The 18,539-nt window shown below is 37.8% G+C and overlaps 2 protein-coding genes across 2 annotated transcripts; both read left to right on the forward strand.

The window, feature by feature from the left end:
• The first annotated feature begins 558 nt into the window (after window positions 1-558).
• On the forward strand, window positions 559-9,269 carry LOC103874780 (nuclear pore complex protein NUP160). Its single transcript, XM_009153218.3, has 26 exons — window positions 559-1,132; window positions 1,205-1,457; window positions 1,527-1,584; window positions 1,685-1,842; window positions 1,919-2,004; window positions 2,104-2,211; window positions 2,309-2,406; window positions 2,818-2,935; window positions 3,055-3,237; window positions 3,347-3,533; window positions 3,620-4,185; window positions 4,304-4,466; window positions 4,554-4,828; window positions 4,949-5,136; window positions 5,371-5,447; window positions 5,569-5,927; window positions 6,210-6,278; window positions 6,355-6,661; window positions 6,753-6,881; window positions 7,211-7,319; window positions 7,418-7,486; window positions 7,578-7,704; window positions 7,861-7,968; window positions 8,338-8,478; window positions 8,747-8,920; window positions 9,037-9,269. The coding sequence occupies exons 1-26, from the start codon at window positions 803-805 to the stop codon at window positions 9,079-9,081; spliced, it is 4,485 nt and encodes a 1,494-aa protein (XP_009151466.1). The 5' UTR covers window positions 559-802; the 3' UTR covers window positions 9,082-9,269.
• Window positions 9,270-12,968: 3,699 nt separating this feature from the next.
• Window positions 12,969-17,688, forward strand: LOC103874779 (SET and MYND domain-containing protein 4). The gene is made up of 14 exons (XM_009153217.3): window positions 12,969-13,432; window positions 13,511-13,714; window positions 13,785-13,856; window positions 13,926-14,115; window positions 14,194-14,321; window positions 14,450-14,842; window positions 14,930-15,064; window positions 15,418-15,549; window positions 15,824-15,979; window positions 16,092-16,325; window positions 16,512-16,678; window positions 16,762-16,876; window positions 16,995-17,075; window positions 17,290-17,688. The coding sequence occupies exons 1-14, from the start codon at window positions 13,298-13,300 to the stop codon at window positions 17,506-17,508; spliced, it is 2,361 nt and encodes a 786-aa protein (XP_009151465.1). The 5' UTR covers window positions 12,969-13,297; the 3' UTR covers window positions 17,509-17,688.
• Window positions 17,689-18,539: the final 851 nt, after the last annotated feature.

Here is an 18,539-nt window from a genome sequence, read left to right on the forward strand (position 1 = left end):
GAGTATGTGCGGTCATGCGACAATCCAGCTGACTTGTTCACAAAAGCTCTTCCGACTACAACGTTCCGAAAACACGTCTATAGTATCGGAATGCGGCATTTGCGTGACCTGTGACAAAAAAGCTAGATCCACTATTCTCAGGGGGAGATTACGGGCAGTGTACTCTTTTTCCCTTGTCATGGTTTTTGTCCTAATGGGTTTTTCTATGATTAGGTTTTTAACGAGGCACTACGTAATACAAGATGGATAATCAAAGGGGAGTGTTAGAAGATAAAGATCAAAACAAGATGATTATCCATCCTGAACACTTGTCTCATTCTTGGAGATTATGTATTAGTCAATCATCCAGATGTCATTCTAATAGTTTTGTCTTATCTTTAATGTTCATAAAATCACCGACTTGTATCAACTATAAATAGGAGTGATGACACTTTGTGATAGACAATCTGAAATAAAAAGAAAAGACATTGGTTTTTCACTCTCTCTCACTCGTACAACACAAACACACCACCATATATAAATAATAAATATAACTCCTAAGTTATATTATACAACAATCCCCGACTAATCTCTGATATTTTAACTCGTTAGGGGATAAGATCGATCGCCCGATTGAAGTCTAGCAATATGAGTTTTACATTACCAAATACTTAATGGGCTGAACAATTTATAGGCCCATTAAAGATCATTAATGGGCTGAGTGACCAAATACATGTAACCGGAGAATCATCCTCTTCTCTTTTTTTTTCCGTTAACAATTTTGCTGAGTGAGGAAAGGTTTAGGGTTCAAAGAAGAAAAAAAATGGAGAGGAATCGTCTGAGTTCGTCTGCCGGTATGGAGGTTCCAGTCGCAGGCGGCGGAAGTGTTGTCAAATGGGTCGATATATCAGTCTCTGCTCCTCCTTGTACGGAGGACAATGGATGTGTTCTCCTTCCATCGTCGGAAGAAGACTACGCTTCGAGCTGTGTAATTGGCGAACCTCCGATCTCTTTCGTTTGGAGAATCAACAAAACGAGCTCAAACGTTCTCGAGCTTCTTCAGCTCTCTTCTGAATCTGGGTTTCCTTTAACTGGGCTTCGCTTCGTCTTCGCTCATACCCTCTCCCCTTTCGCTTTTCTTTTCGCCGACGAGGTAGATTGAAACCCTCTTCTCTTCTCCACTTTTAGTTTATGTTGAAATTGAAGTTAGGGAATTGAATTGCAGGGTAATGATAGTGGTCGTCTCGTCTTCTTTCTTTACGCTCTCACGCCCTCTGGTGTTGTCTACCTCCTTAAACTCGATAATACTTCAGCCTATAAGTCCGGCTCAGTCTTCCCGCTTGACCATCTGACCCACTTGGATGTTCGACCTTACTTGAACGAAACTCATGCTACTAGTGTGGCTGCATCGCCTGGGTTCCTTTTCCTTGGGAGGTCTGATGGCTGTGTCTATTGCTTCCAACCTCAGAGACCACCAGGTGGATTAACTCTGCCATGACTTAGTATCTCCTTTTTTCTTTTTGTTCTCTTATCATTTGCCTCATCAGGTTTCCACCAGGAGCTACGTGATGATACAGGACTTGGTCGTCTTTGGGGTTTTGTAAGGCACGTATTGTAGTACCGTTATTATAAAACAATTGTCTTGACTTTTATGGAGTGATATCTTTCGATGTTCATCATCATCTATATTTAATGCGTAATGTAGGGGGACAGTTGTTGCAGCTGTGCAAGATTTGTTTATATCAGAAGTTTATGGAAGATATTTTATATGCGTGCTTCATGCTGATGGGGCGTTACGTGTCTGGGACATTTTTACCTGTAGCAGGGTTTTGTGTCAGAGTATAGCTGCTAAAAACGTTGAGGGTAATATCTGTTACTTCCGTCAGTGACCATTAATTTATTTCGTTTGATTAACTTTTATTCATGCTTCTTTCACTAGGGGTTATGTGTCTGAGGTTATGGTTGGGCAAAGCTGATTACGATTCTGGCATCATTCCTTTAGCTCTCTTGTATAGAAATACTATGGTAGGCTGTTACTACACGCATTTCAACGAATGACTGGAGTTGTGTAATTCATTTTCTATTGCATTCTCTGAAGTGATAACCATTTCCCAATTTTTGAAGGATGTCAACGTGGTGGACGTGATCACTGTATATGGCCTGCACTTTAGTTCTGGGGAGGGGATAGCCTTGTCTCTGGATTCTGGACTACAGAATATTTCACTGGAAGGGGTATGTATTTTGGTTGTGACACATGCTATGCTATGCTATGCTATTCTGTTTTTCTTTAGCTCATAACTATGTTTTCCCTGATTCCTGAATTTCGCAGGGGGAATTGTGTGATGTCAGATTTACATCCGACAAGATCTGGACTCTGAAGGCTGATGAATTGACATCTCACATGTTGTACCACAAATCTAGCACCATGTAAGTTCGGGAACACTTAAGTTTCTGCTGATTTGGTTGAATCTTTATACTCCATGTAAAAATTGCATTATACTGATGTTTTAGGAGGTTATGTACATATGTGCACGTCTTTTTTTCTCTCGTCCTCTTCTGTTGGAACCTTTACTATTTGGAAACATTGATTCAACATATATATAGTAGTCGAATTTTTGTGTTACAATTCCTGGTGATGGAGTCCTTTTGAAAAAGTGTAGAACTCTAGGCGAAACCCTTCCCAGAGGTTTCATTTCTGAGATTTGTTACTCTGGTGTATCTTTATAGTAGTGGTTGGCTGTGCTATTTACTACTTCCGACATTCTTGTGTTCACTGCTTTGATGTTTGTTTCTTGATGGTGGATAATGGTCTACTCTAAATTGTTTTCCTTGACCCAGGGAAGCACGGTCTTACACTTTACAAGAGGAATACATTTCTGAGCAGTTATTTCTGAGTGCTAGGAGCTCTTCGCATGACCTTCTTTTGACTTCACATTCACTATTTTCATCCGCGAAGGTCTTTATTCTAAAACATAGCTTTCATTTTGTTGGAAAAAATTATATACTCAATCTGCTTCCCCGTTTATGCATTTTATGCTGTATGAGTCCATCTTAACCTTTTATTGCACTTTGCAGGATCAAATTATGGGATTCATTTCATCAATCTTCGTACGTAGGCTTCTTTGTCCTGGAATTTATCACAATGTTGCCTTGCGTCTGACTTTACGGGACCACAACAAACACTGGACTGATTCTGAATTTCAATCCTTAAGTCTTGATGAGCTTAAAAGCGAGATTCTTTTACTAGTTGAGCAAGAGGTTTGTTTTGTTGCACAGTTCTATAGTATCTTATAGATACAATGCATTTGACTGATCGTTGGTATTATTCTGGGTCATACAAGCTGAAATATGCCTCTGCTTATGTCAGGTTACTGGTGAGACTTCTATTTCAGTTTTTCACTGGTGGGAAAACTTTTGTTCGTGCTATCTTGATCACTGGTGCAACAATAATGAACCTTGCACGTTGCTGGTTCAGTCAGATGTTATTGGTTTAGTTAGAAACAATTCTGTATCACTGTTCTCTAGATTAGAGAACGTTGAGCACAGCCTTGGAGGTATGTTCTTGATCTATTATCTAGGACCATAGTTTCCTTGTATTGCTTATAATCACTTATTTAATACGGTGTCTGTCTGTTGATAGGATCTTCCTCCGAACACAGCGGCCTGACAAGCTTAGGCTTGGGGATGTCTATCAATGAACATGAGATTCTGTCGGAGGTACTAAGATGTACTTTGAAGATCAATAAGCAGTGGGGTGCTGCTCCTTATGCCATGTATTATGAATCGGTTACTGGAAGGCCAGTTATCTCATCTGAGGAAATTGTTCCTCGCTTAGTTAACATCCTTGAGTCGGGATATGCGATGTCCATAGGTCAGCGTACTTGGTCGGATCTTGGTACTGATAGAGCATGGGAAAAAGAGCTGGAAGCTCAAAAAAATCTTAGGACATTTTCCATTGAAATGTTATTGTCTCTCTCTGCTCTATGTCAAAGGGCTGGATCTTGGGGAAAGGTTTTTACTATCATGGAGCACTATTTGCAGTATCTGGTCCCTAAGAAAGTTATGCATAACAATGTTGGCGAGACATTATCTGATATCTGTAGTTCTATCCTCGTTCAAGCGACTTCTCAGTTTGCACAGGTGATGTTTGAGTCTGCCTTTGACATCTTCCTACTCGTCAGCTATCTGCTTAACATCTCTGAGCAGGTCAGTTTACATTTCGATACTAATCTTACATACTCTACTTCTTGCAACTTTTTTATATATTTTAAACGCAGTCATACGTTCTTTTTCCTCTTTTTTCTTTGGCTTTTTATTTTGGCAGGTAAATATGTCACAGCAAGACATATGTAAGCTACGGCTTGAATTGCTTCCGATGATCCAAGATATCGTCTCAGAGTGGCTCATCGTTCTTTTCTTTGTTACCACGCCGGCTCAATTGACTTCAATGGATGATTTCAGCTCTAAGCTCTCATCTCTACAGATTGGTAGGTTTTTGTCCTTCGCAAATATTCCCCAAAGCTCATACCTATATCCAATATTTCTCACTGGACACAATCGTCTTATCATTGTAGATAGCAGCATTGACAAAAGATCATGGAACACAATGCTTGGGAAATGCGGTTTCTCATTGGCGTATATTCTTCTTTTCAGTGACCGAAGTTGCATTGTGGATAGCCGATTTAACTTAAGATATCTTCCAAGTTCACAAATCATTACAAGCTTGGTACAAAACTTTATCAGCTGGATTCGTTATAGTAAAACAGGAGAAGACGCTTCTTCTTTGCTAAGACGCTCAACTGAGCTTACTCTTAGGTTGATCAGGAATGGACAGGCTGATGCGGTTGAGGTAAACAACTATCTCTGTTTCCTTAGTGACAAAACGCTGTATTTAGCTAATTGCTAGTTAAAATTAACTGCTGATTCCTCTGTTTTGTTTTTTCGTATATTCTTAATTACCATTTTCAAGCGAATCCTCTTGGTTGTGGAGGCAAGTTTACGTGGGGAGAAAACATTTGGACATGCCCAAGATACCAACGGAGATTGGTGTCTTCTTCAACATCTCCGTGGTTGTTGCCTCCTTGATCAAGTACAACGTGGAGCATGCGGGATATCAAGAGAGAGGAAGATTAGTGATTCCATCCGCTGCTTCTTCAGGTGCTTATCATTTGGAGTCTCTTCACGGATAATTTTGTAGCCTGTTCATGTTTAAATTGTATATCGTGCCAATACATAATTTGTGGGTTTTATCCTAATCTCATAGAAGACAAGCTCGTTATTTTTTTGCCAACGTCTCTGGTTCATTTAATTACTAATATTTTCACTTCAAGAACATTTGTCTTGGTATTTTTAACATACATCTCATGGTATCGACCCTGGTTACCGATGCAGAGCTTCATCAGGTGAAGGATCTTGGAAGGCTTTGCACAGTTTGGCTAAAGAAGCAGGATTTTCACATTCCACAATTGGTGAGCTCCTCAAGAAGTTTGTTCTTGCTCTGGTTCTTTGCCAGTTTTGTTTTTTCGAAAACTAGGCTTTGTGTCTTTCTGATTCCTTATCCCTTTTTTACCATCCATATGGTTGAAGCAGGTGCCAGTATTTCAGATGGTGAAAAGTCTTGTGCAACATGGAAACTTCATTACTATGAATGGGCTATGCAAATTTTTGAACGGTATAATATAAGTGAAGGAGCTTGTCAGTTTGCGTATGCAGCCCTTGAGCAAGTAGACGAGGCCATTAATTTCATGGAGAGTAGCGAGAACGTCCATCCACCTGTAACAGCCACTTACTGTAGAGGACGACTGTGGGCAAATGTTTTCAAGTTCACGTTAGATCTGAATCTCTTGAATGATGCTTACTGCGCTATTATTTCAAACCCTGATGAGGAAATTAAGCGCATCTGTTTGAGGCGCTTCATCATAGTTCTATTTGAATGTGGCAAAACCAAGGTAGAGGTCAAGAATGCTTATTTTCTTATTTTCCTTAATTATTTTTTCTGTGTTTGGAAAATAACGAGAACATTTGACTGGCCATCATCTCCATAATTGTTATAAATAGTGTAATTCATGTGCAATTTCTCTTTGCTGTTAGTACTTAGATGTAAGTTTGTTTGGAACTAAAAATGACTCTGCTAGTGTGGGTGCTATCTTAATGTTCAGCCCTCCACAAAGATGTTTGTACTACCATGACTTAGAAAGCAAATTCTTATAATATTTCTCTTTTTATTTCAGATCCTCAGTGAGGGACATTTGCCTTTCATCGGCTTATCGGATAAGATCACCCAAGAGCTCTTTTGGAAGGTATTTTGTGGGAAGCAGAGTCCGTTTGTTTCTGCACTTGTTTTATATTTACTATATTTTCTTCTGCGATTTGTAGGCTGGGAGGTCTGAGATAATGATAAAGCCAAATCCATACAAGCTGCTTTATGCTTACGAGATGAGACGACACAATTGGCGAATGGCGGCAAGTTACATGTATCAGTTTTCTGCTCGTCTGAGAAGTGAGGCAGCATCCACGGATTATAAACACAAGTCCCTAGTTTTGCAAGAGAGGCTAAATGGACTTTCTGCTGCTATAAATGCATTAAGTCTTGTGCATCCTGGGCATGCTTGGATTGATCCACTACCAGAAGAATCCATGCATTATCCAGCAAAAAAGGCTAAAAGAGTAGAAGAACAACAATGTTAGTCTTCTCAATCTCTAAACCCTTTGGCGTCATTTTGTTATATTGATGTATTATCCCATGGATAGCGACATTTGAATTACTTTTGCAGCAGTAAGGAGTAGTGACCAGCCAAAAGGGTATCAGAGTTGCATTGATATCGAGAAAATCCAAAACGAGTATGTTTTCACCACAGCAGAATATTTGCTTTCTCTGAAAAACTTTGAGTGGACATATTCAGGTAAGCTGTCTCTTATTTCCTCCATGGACTATTTTGAGTTTGCAGTATAGGGGCGGTTGGAACTTTAATTAATCCGTGCTTTAGAACTAGGGTATCTTCACCCTGAATGGGATGTGAGGAAATTAAGAGCTTGATGTACTACAACCGTTGAAAGGATTATATATTGGCAGTCTCCTTTATTTGGTTGTCGTTTTGTGCATCATTGATGTCTTTTATGCAATTTCCTTAAGGCATGATTTCAGAAGGATCTCATAGACACTGCTGACTGTTTCCAAGTAATCTTATACAATCATGTCTTATAAATATGCGTTGTTTTGTCTTCACTCCAGGGCTCGAAAAGCCACCACCGGACTTGGTTGACCTTCTTGTTCAGGCAGACTTGTATGACATGGCATTCACTGTTGTTTTAAAATTTTGGAGAGGCTCAGCTTTGAAAAGGTAAAATTTCTTGCTTTGTTTTTCTAGTGTCACATGCCTTGAGAATTACGTAGGTTCTTGAGAATTACATAGGTTTAATGAATACTGCTTATTCTCAGGGAGCTGGAAAAGATATTTGAGAATATGACAATTAGATGTTGCCCTGCTAAAGGAACGCTGTGGTCATCGTGAGTGAACCTTAGCTACTTGGTATTTCATTTGGTTACTTGTTGACTTGCCTGACTTATCCAAAAAAATGTACCTTTGTTCATTTTACAGAAATGATCTCAGGCCTAATCTCTTGCTAACATCTACGGAAGACGAAGTCACTCATTCGCCTGATAGAAGCCCTGCTGCTCAAAGCTCCAACTTGGCTGGTGACTGGGAAATTCTTGAGGTTTATCTTGTGAGTAATTTCTGAATTCTTGATTGGAGTTCACTTTTAGTTTTAATTGGTATCGAAGTATTTACTACTCTGGATTTTAGGAGTATTGATTAGCTTAGGGTATTGAAAGTTTTAATCGTTGTTTGGTTGTGAAATAATTTATGTGTATAAATGCAGAAGAGGTACAAAGACATACACGCTAGATTGCCAGTTACTGTTGCTTCAACTCTTCTTCAGGCAGATTCTTGTATCGAATTGCCTCTTTGGCTGGTTCACATGTTCAAGGTAAAATTGTCGATAATATTTGGGATATTTTAGTTGATTTTTTTATTTTGGTATATGATATAGTATACCTACATCTTTGATAAAGATAACTGGCATGCATGAAGAATGCTTCATCAGTAAGCTTTTGTTTCACTGTTAGTATGTCTGAGATACAGATTCTAGAGTAGATTTTATTTATGCGTTCCTGTTGCATGACTCTCTAATGTTGAAGATGTTTATAATCTCTCTGTACAATACTTGCTGTGCATTGTAATCTATAACTAGGTTGGTCGCTTTCATTTACACCATGGAAAGAAACAATCATAAGGAAGGTTGTTCTCTTCTGGTTTCATGCAAGTCTTGTTGACCAATTTCTTGTTTGTTCGACAGGACGGCAAGAAGGAGAAAGCTTTGGGAATGGGTGGGCAAGAAGCAAGTCCTGCTTCCTTGTTTCAGTTATATGTTGACTATGGGCGTCTTACAGAGGCCACTAATTTGCTATTGGAGTACATGGAATCATTTGCATCATCGGTGAGTTATATGATCTATGACTTTCAGCTGTAGAGAGACTATTGGATTATAAGTATCTCGCTATAGGATAGTTTTTTCTCCATAACGGGATATGTAGGTTCACTAGTGTTTCCAGCTTCTCAAGGTTAAAAACATCTAGTTGCTAGAGTCTTACGCCTGCACAAATCAATAAAACATATTGATGCAAATTTCACCCCTTTAAAAGCTCTCTTATGACTAAGCATGAGTTTTCACAAATGTATATTTTATTTGCTCTCTTGTGAAACAGAAACCAGCAGAGGTACTGAAAAGGAAAAAGGTATCAGGGGTTTGGTTTCCTTACACAACAGTGGAAAGACTATGGTGGGCGCTAGAGAAAACGATGAACTCAGGACGGATGTTGGAGCAGTGCCAGAAGCTTAAGGGACAACTCCAACAAGCGTTACTCAATCACTTAAAGCTGGTACATTTGCTAGTAACAATTATAGGGCTATGGGAAGTGAAAGTCATGTTGTGTGGTTTTTTATCAGTTTAATGAATGTTCTTTTTCGGGTTGGTTGGTGTTTGTTTTTGTTGCAGCTGAAGGTGGACTCGGATGATGCTGTGTCGTCTGCAACAGGCTGAAGAAAATCAAAGTTGAAATGGGAGGCCTCATGACTGATTTGTGTGAATCTGAAACTCGTATCTGTGTTTTCGGTTTTCTTAAGAGTACATTGTTATGGGTGGTTGCTGCTAGAGTACATTATCCTCAATTTTCATTACCAAAACTATATGATAAAAATCAAATTTGATAATCCGATCTGATCCGATAAGAATTGAGTCGAAATAATGCAATTGATCCGGTTCTCATAATTTTTAAAATTGTCTAAATGAATTCATATGTCAATTCCAGAATTCCAAATCAAATGGAACCAAGACAAGTCGATCTAAAACCGAAGTATTTTGTTGAAATCAAAGATTATATTGGAGAAAAGTTTTGCAGTCTTTTAAAGACGAAAAAGCAATCTCATGAATCTATAATATTCTTCATTTAATATTCTATGTGTTTCATAAGTGTTATTCTAACATTTTTTTTTGTTGCACAAAAACCATCACTTTACAATTTCAATGCAAATTATATTTACTTTCAGCTATAAATTAATTGCAAATTGCATTGATTTCATAAATAATTTTATTTATCTCAAATACTATTGGTCAGAGAAGTGTAATTAATAACAACTTACATATACTTCCATCACTTTCTTAATATATGTGAAAAATGTCAAAGTAACACTTATTTAGAAACAAATGGAGTATATACTTTTAAAAAATGTAGCTAAAGTCAATTATGTTCTTATTTCATCTAATCAATCATGTGATTTCGTCTTATTTCTCTCTCGTCCCTCTTTTTCCCTCTCCTCTCATATTCGGCATGTTCTTTCTCTCTTCTCAGAGAAAAAATGTTTCGGATTTGTTTTACATTTAATTCAATTTGTACACAACACTACAATAAGCAATTTTTGATGAATTATAAGTGTACCTTCATACCCAGAACTACATTAAGCACTATATGTGTATCCAACACTACATTAAGCAGTACATGTTTCCCAATTGATTCATCAATTCGTATTCAACACTAATAATATAACTTGACACAACTATATTGGTACAGCTGGTATAACTTAGTATTAGATAAGCTGTAAAACCGTAAAACTTGGATAACTATATTGGTAAAACTGTAGAAGCAAAATGAAATAAAATTATGATCTTATATATTTCACGAAATTATATATTTTATTAGATGGTTAGATGAGAAATGATTATAGGAAACTGAATATAAGTAACACTACATGTGTACCCAACACTATATTAAGCACTATATGTTTCTCAATTGATTCAATTTGTACCCCGCACTTATGGTATAACTTTGTATAACTTGACACAACTATATTGGTACAGCTGGTATAACTTAGTATTGGTTGAACCGTAAAACCATAAAACTTGTACAACTTGATTAGTAAAACAACCGAAGAAAAATGCAATGAAATGAAATTATTCTATTACAAAACTTATATATTTTATAAAATTAAGTATTTTATATTTTTATTAGATGATTAGTAGGAATTGATTATAGGAAACTGAATATAAGTCTCTTGAGTACAGTAAAACAAAGAAAATACAAAAGTAAAACTCTGACTTTAAAATTTGTTTTTATTAAATTTCCGCCCAATTTTGCCTCCCATTTTATGAAGATCCCGAAGTCATGTCATTCTGTTGTCAAGTATAAAAACCATTTATTAGGATTTTCCCATTTCTACAATCCTTCCAATCCTCTCAACCCCCATTTTCCCTCATCTCATCTCTCTCTCTCTCTCTCTCTCTCTCTCTCTCTCTCTCTCTCTCTCTCTCTCTCTCTCTCTCTCTCTCTCTCTCTCTCTCTCTCTCTCTCTCTCTCATAATGAGAAATCGGTCGGGTTCCTCTTCCAAAAGTGGTGGCTTGACAAGAGTCAAAACCCAGGGGGTCCCTATTAGGTGTTACTACGATTTGGGTGTGATCGAGCTTATTTTCAAATCCGATTCAAAACCTTACTGCCGATATTATTGATGTCGCCATGCGTCCAAAGGAAGATAAAACCATTCAGCTTTAGTTATTAGTGTTTCAAGTTGTCTAAACCGCCATTATTTTCTATATTTTGTAGCTTATGAACGACAATCATGTCTTCGACTGGGTCGATGATGCATTCAAGGATGAGATACAACAGTTGAACTATCAAGTTCATGTGCTAGAAGAAGAACTTTAACTTCTCAAAGCGACCATGAGAACTGAAGGAACCAATAATGGAAGGATACTTATAGGTTGTTGCGTAATCCATGTTGTCATAGCTCTAGGGATGTGGTTGTACAAGTTATTTGAACTTTTATCAAGTTAATGAAATTATAACTTATTGTACAGCTTTGAAGATACAAATATAAAGTTGTATGCTTGTTTGCAAATATACACGTATTATTCTAATAATTGTGAATATAACCCGATTTAATTATAACATGGTTCGATGAGAAATTACTGTAGAAAACTCCACATGGAAACCCCAAAAACTCTCATCACTCAGGTTCAAAGAAAAATTGGTGTTCCTCATACAACTTTGATAGGAAAACACATAGAAGTTCATGATATACATTTTAATGTTTTGTGTTTTATGGTTGTATAACTGAGTGAAACTGGTAAAAATAAAAATAAAACAAAATTGAAATGGAGATAAAATTCTAAACTTGTTTGCTTGTTTACAAGTATGTATGCACGTATAATTCTAATAATTTTAAAAATATTTGTGATTTAAATTCAAAACAATAATTATATTAAAAATTGTGATATATGTTTGATTGTTTACAAGTTATTACCTTATACTTTAATGGCTTTTCTCTTAAGTATTGGCCTTTTGATAGTATAAAACGTATATATTTCATGAAATGAACTATATTATTACATGGTTAGATGATAAATGATTGTATAAAGCTGAATATAAGTGGTATGACCATAAAATAATTCTCTTGAATCCAATACAACTAAGAAAAAAGAAAAAAAAATTGGAAAGTGAAACTTTAGAGATATTTTTAAACTGCAAACTTAGTAAAACTTCTACAACAAAAAATGTCTAGGAGGGAACTGAAAATTTTGAATTGGTGTCCCAAAAAAACACCATAAGTTAGACTCTCTCGCACCTCTCTGTTTTCTTCAGTTCATTTCATTTACTTTTCTCTCTTGAGGGTTCTCTCTCCATCTCTCTATCCTCTCACATCACGAAGTGAGATCTAAATATTTGCGTCATGGATCTATGGGAGGAGAAAAAGAACAAGAGAGAGAAGATGAAGGAATACTTCGACATTGTCCATGTAAGGAACAAGTCATTGACGAGGTCCCTCTAAAACCAAAGTATCCAACAGATTTTGATACTTTCCTGGGAGTATATACTTCATATGCAAGGACTTTGAGGTAATCTGACTAACTTTGATTCATTTTAGATTTTGTTCCATTAGAGCGGATATAACAAAATTCTGAGTTTTACTTGCAGAACGACGGCCTCCACTTTCGTCAACCATGGGTTTTCGATGTTCAAGAAGAGGTTCAACGATTAAAGAAGCGTATGAATAAGATGGCTGATGAGATTGCAGAGCTTAAGAGCTTATGTCCTATGGTCCATGAGTTTCGATGTATGAATTTCTATTCTATGTTTTTTTGTTGTTAAGACTTGTCTTTGGTTAACTAGTTTAAATGTTATCGTTTAAGATTGATCTATGGTTAACTTGTTTTCGGATGTTAGCTGTTTGATTCGTTAACCAAAGTACTTCTCAGTTTTACTACTTCTTACAATTGAAAATTGGACAAAGTATTTCTAAATTTTACAAAATATTACAAATAAATTATAAATTTATAAATAAACTAGTTCAGCTAAATGGTTTGGTTGAACTAGAATATAATTAATTATAAATTCATCAACGAACTGGTCCAGTTAAATGGTTTAGTCGAATTTATCGCTCAATTTTATTAGAATATAAATTTACATTTGATTTGGTTTGGTTCAGATTGTACCCGAACCCAAAAATATCAAGCTCTTACATCCCATTTTCATATCTTGGTATACGATTCAGATGCGTTTTGGTTTTTTCGGTTGGAGTTACGGTCGGAGCTTCTTTTGGGTAAAAATGCCCAGGTCTATCTCAGAACCAAATGAAAGAACAAACAAATACAAATCCATAAACTACTAAAACTCAATTCCAAACCGAAACGATACCAAATTGAGCCTAACAGAAGAAAATCTAAAGCGAAGAAAGAAGAGGGAGAGGGAGAAGTGAGGATCAAAGAATGGAGACGTTGAAATCGCTAATACCTGAGCATCTTCTACAAACAGTGAAGAGCAGCAGCAGCAGCGTCGACGATCTCCTCTCCTCTTCTTCGTCTCTGCTCCGTTTCCTTCTGGGTCTTCCCCAATTTCATCAAGTAAAGTCCTCTAAACCCCCCCTAACTCTTCTCTCTGCTTCTTCCTTCTCAAAGGTTCTTTGGTTTTGGGTTTTGAAGGCGGTGAGTGAGTTAGCGGATCCTGATCTGGGTTGCTGTGGGAAGAGCCAAGAGTCTTCTCTCGACTTGAAACGTCGCGGAAATCTCTGCTTCCGCAGCCGGAGCTTCGACGATGCTTTACGCTTCTACTCTAAAGCCTTACGTGTTGCTCGAGACAACACCTTACTCGCTTCTCTCTTTCTCAATAGAGCTAATGCCCTTCATGTAAGCTACCTCTCTTTTTCCCTAAGTTTGGTTCCATTCCATCACTCATTCATTCTCTTTTCTCATGTAGAATCTGGGGCTTCTTCAAGAGAGCTTGCGGGACTGCCATCGTGCTCTTCGTATTGATCCTTTTTACTCAAAGGTTTCAACTTGCTTCTTTTGTATTTTCAAAGGTTCCGGCTTTTGAAGTTTTCATTCATATTTGTTTCAGGCTTGGTTTAGGAGAGGCAAACTCAATACTCTTCTTGGAAACTATAAAGATGCGTTCCGGGACATCACAGTTTCTATCTCTCTCGAGTCATCACCTGCGGGGAAGAAGCAGCTGCAGAACGAACTTCTGGCTATTCCAGACTTTCAGAATAAGCAAACATCGGAGAACACACTCTGTTATGCTACTGCGGGTGAGGTTTTACATGACAGTTTTTAGCTATTCAGTGAGGGGTGTTGGATTATGACCTGTCTCTACTTTTGGTCTGTAGATCTACCCAACGTGCAAAGCGAAGTAAAGCTGCGTTGTGTATCCACAAAAGAGAAAGGCAGGGGCATGGTATCAGAATCTGATATTGAACAACCTTCTGTGATACATGTCGAAGAACCATTTTGTGTGGTATGAGCTGTGATTCACAATTATGCCCTTTTCAAACAATATTGTTTTATATTGTTTCATTCTTTAACAGGCACATTTTCTTATGTTACTCAACATGTTTCACTGGTGATGTCACTTCATTTATGCAGGTCATATCAAAAAGTTGTCGGGAAACACATTGCCACTTTTGCCTTAACGAATTGCCTGCTGACTCTGTTCCATGTCCATCATGCTCAGTACCTGTGTATTGCTCAGAGTCCTGCCAGATTCAATCAGGTGGAACGCTTTCAACAAATGAGATGGTCAAGAATTCGACTTTTCAGAACCTACCTGATGATATTGTGGAGCATATTAAAGGCGTTACATCAGCTGTAAGATATTATTCTGAGACTGAGTGTGTTCAAGAGCACCAGCATGAGTGTCGGGGAGCTAATTGGCCTGCTGTACTGCCATCTGATGCTGTTTTAGCTGGTCGAGTTATAATGAAGTTGATAAATCAAGGGGAAACACCTACGGATCTTTCCAACCTTCAGGAGAAATTAGTATGTCTCGACTGTAGAATTTTTCCCATCATTTTGCATCAGTCACAGACAATCTAATAAGGAGTGAATACCCTCTCTCTTATGCAGGATCTTTCCCATAGCTATTCTAAGATGAGTCCAGAGAGCAAGTTAGAGTTGCATCTACTTTCCATAGTATTGATTTGGTGCCTTAATAAATCTTGCTGCCCTGATCTTTCAGTCTGCGAAGCTTCTGTGTCACAGGTTGTCCTCTTCATCTCCCTCCCTAACAACTTTGCTCTCTGATAATTGTGCAGGCATCAACATATATGAGTTCAATGGATGCTAATGGCTTAGGCTTAGAATTTATACTTTCTTCCTTCTGTGATGTTTATTTTTCACTGCAATTTAGTAATTAACTGTGATTTAAATTGGTTTTTGATTATTTAGATTAAATCTATCCTCATTAACAAAAATGTTTACAGCCTGCAAAAGAGGCATTTGGTTTACTCGATGACTTGCTGTCATCATGATGCCTGAGCAACATTATGTTTTTTTCAATGGAAGTTTACTTATTGGGGTGGTGACCACTGTCTTGATTTTTCCTCCCTGTGCAGACTATTATACTGCTTTCACAAATCAAGGTGAACTCTATGGCAATTGTCCGGATGAAATCCAGCGGCGATTCTTTCAAGTGCATCCCAGCTGGGAACGTTTCAGCAAAAGAGCCGATTCAGAGTTTAGAGCAGGTTTGTCTTGGCAGAGGTACTGCATATGAGAGAATGTTATTTAATGCATCTCCCACTTGAAGGACCCATTTAGAGCTAGGTATCACCACTTACAAAGATGCAATCTAGAGTTAAAGAAAAGACTTTAATCTATCTATAACCTGGTTTTGTTATATTTGAACTGCTCTCTTATGAAGCTTTTTGAACGTCCACTTACTATTAGAGAACATGACACATTGGTCCTTGTTGAAGATCTCTATTTTTTAGACATCTAGCATCGCTATTTTATCCACAGATCAGAGTTGGTCAGGCTCTTTATAAAATCGGTAGCTTGTTCAATCATTCCTGCAAGCCGAACATCCATTTGTATTTCCTTTCACGTGGACTTGTTATGCGAACAACAGAGTTTGTTCCCGTGGGTTGCCCCCTAGAACTGTCATATGGTCCTGAGGTATTCTTGTGATCATCTTCTCTCTATTTGTCAGTCTGGTCGGCATCATATATCAGCTGTGTGCTTTGAAGTCCATACCTCTAAAAATTTTTTTGTGCATTACTATTCACAGGTCGGAAAATGGGATTGCAAAGATCGTATTAGATTTTTTGAAGAGGAGTATTTTTTTCATTGTCAGTGTTGTGGCTGTTCTCAAATGAACATATCGGACCTTGTTATTAATGGATATTGCTGTGTCAATACAAGCTGTACTGGCGTAGTCTTGGATAGTAGTGTGGCTGCATGCGAGTCCGAGAAGCTAAATCATTTTTTGGCTGCTCCAAAAAGTCTAGATCATCATTTTCTGGTAATCTGATACATAATAAGTCATTTCATTGGTGTTTAGCTCCCGTAGAGTCCATTTTAAGAAAATTCCCTGCTGATAATGTTCAATGGTCATTTTAACGTTTAACTGTTATTTATTGGAGGATATAAACAGTGTTTCTTGATACCAATTTAGTTTAGTTTGGTTTTTGCTGTGTTTCTTTCACAGGTGAGTGAAAAGGTGTATGCTGGTGTCAGTGAAGTAGCTTCAAGTTTGCTCATTAAACCTAGTGGTTCTCTTCATATAAAAGCAGATAAATGTTTGAAATGTGGATCTCGCTGTGAAGTGGAAAACTCTCATGCAGAGGTGAACAAAGCTTGGAATCACCTGAGAAGGTAGCAGGTTCTTACTTGAAGTTTCAAGCTAAATAATTAGTGTGAAGTTTCGCCCCTAACACATGGATCTCTCGAGACTGCAGGGTGGAAGAGTTGATGAATTCAGGACGTGCCAATATTTCTGTATTATCAGATTGTTTAAGGTCCATCGCTGTGCTCAGAACTTCCCTTCACATGTATAACAAAGACATTGCCGATGTAAGTCAAGTTCCTCTATTTATGCCCAATGGACTCGAAGCATTGCTACTCTATATTGCATATGCATATCTTCACGAAAAACAAGCACGATACACGTTTCACGTTTCTGTTTGTTCAGGCGGAGGATAAGGTTGCTCAGGCTTGCTATTTAGCTGGAGAAATGAAGGGTGCAAGGGAGCATTGTGAAGCGTCCATAAAGGTAAAAATCATAATATAGTTATTCTGCTTCGGTTTAGACCACAACATAAGTTAATGATTGACAATGGAGAGAATTCCCTTGAATCACCTTCAAATTTTCTTAATTCTCAGTAATCCTAACTGGTAGTTCTACTGCTAAGATCCAAGAAATTTACACTTGAATATCAACCCCGTGTATGGGTGAGATGTGAGATAGATTTTGGGTTTGGTGGCAGATTCTGAAGAGGCTGTATGGGGATGAACACGTTGTGATTGGAAATGAACTGGTGAAGCTTGCGTCGATTCAGCTTGCATCAGGTGATTCGAGTGGAGCCTGGGAGACTACAAAGAGATTGTCTCAGATATTCTCGAAGTATTACGGGTCACATGCTGAAACTCTTTTCTCTTACCTTTCATGTCTTAAGCTAGAAGCTGCCAAAGCCGTTAACTTGTGATCTTAAGTCTTAAGCCAGCACTTTGTGCTCTAATACCTTGGTTGCTACAAAAAGAGTAAATGTTGATTGGTAGTAGTGTCTTTTGTGTAGGCTTTTATAAGAAAATGTTGACTGCGTTATTTTTTTGCTGTAAATTGTTGGTGGCCACTAAAATTAAGAAAACAAAAAAGGAGCTGAAGTCAAACGTCCAGCCCTAAACCCCTTAAGCTTCACTTCAACCATCAGTTTCTGACGTTGTTTATTACACCTCAACTTTTGTTGTATATTCTTTGCAGTGCATGAATATAGGTAACTAATAATAATGCCAAGCTCTATCACTTCGTGCTTCTTTATTTGAGATCATTGAATGTACTAGGGGCATATCCCCTGTGCGAGCGCGGAGTCGGATACATGCATTGTGTAGTCTATGCGAACTTTTTTAGTCCATCCAAGAAACTGTGTTTCTTTTTCATTGGTTGTTCCTTTAGTTGTTGGCTTGTTCACCTCCTCCTTGAAACTACCAGTGTGTTCTAATTGATTTGGAGTTTGGGAAATTAGTGAATCCATCCATGGCGTACAGGTCACAGTGGACAACTTCGGAAATTAGAAAAAAACAATAAAGAAAAGTTATATTAATCAAGTTTTCAGTAGGACTATGAAATTCTATCAATTAAAAGAGTTTCAGTGATACGCGACACTGAATATAACGGTTTAAAGTGTAATGGTTCATCATCGAGAGATAAGAATTAAGCGACGAAGTGAGAGAACTTTAGGCCCTAGCTTAGAGACGGTGAAAAAGAATAGACGATGAGGAGGCGGTGAAAAAGAATAGACGATGAGGAGGCTTCTTTGGGTTTGTCTGACACATCAGCTTTACCTTATGTAGAAAGTGGGTGCGATATGCCGCGAGCAATTAAAATGACCCAACAACAATTAATTAATTTCACAGCCCTGTTTGGAAAACTCACCGCCGAGGGCCGTAAAATCGCCGGAAAAACGTAATTGAGGCACCACGGTGACGATTTAGACTGATTCGGTCCGAAAATCAGGAT

Source organism: Brassica rapa, chromosome A05 (genome assembly GCF_000309985.2).
Source record: "Brassica rapa cultivar Chiifu-401-42 chromosome A05, CAAS_Brap_v3.01, whole genome shotgun sequence".
Taxonomy (NCBI): Eukaryota; Viridiplantae; Streptophyta; class Magnoliopsida; order Brassicales; family Brassicaceae; genus Brassica; species Brassica rapa.

Coding starts and splice junctions, on each gene's coding strand:
- LOC103874780 (XM_009153218.3), top strand. CDS start 803: ATGGAGAGGAATCGTCTGAGTTCGTCTGCCGGTATGGAGGTTCCAGTC. Junction 7,320..7,417: donor AGAGGCTCAGCTTTGAAAAG/GTAAAATTTCTT, acceptor GCTTATTCTCAG/GGAGCTGGAAAAGATATTTG. Junction 8,479..8,746: donor TGGAATCATTTGCATCATCG/GTGAGTTATATG, acceptor CTTGTGAAACAG/AAACCAGCAGAGGTACTGAA.
- LOC103874779 (XM_009153217.3), top strand. CDS start 13,298: ATGGAGACGTTGAAATCGCTAATACCTGAGCATCTTCTACAAACAGTG. Junction 15,065..15,417: donor GCGAAGCTTCTGTGTCACAG/GTTGTCCTCTTC, acceptor CTCCCTGTGCAG/ACTATTATACTGCTTTCACA. Junction 16,877..16,994: donor ATAACAAAGACATTGCCGAT/GTAAGTCAAGTT, acceptor CTGTTTGTTCAG/GCGGAGGATAAGGTTGCTCA.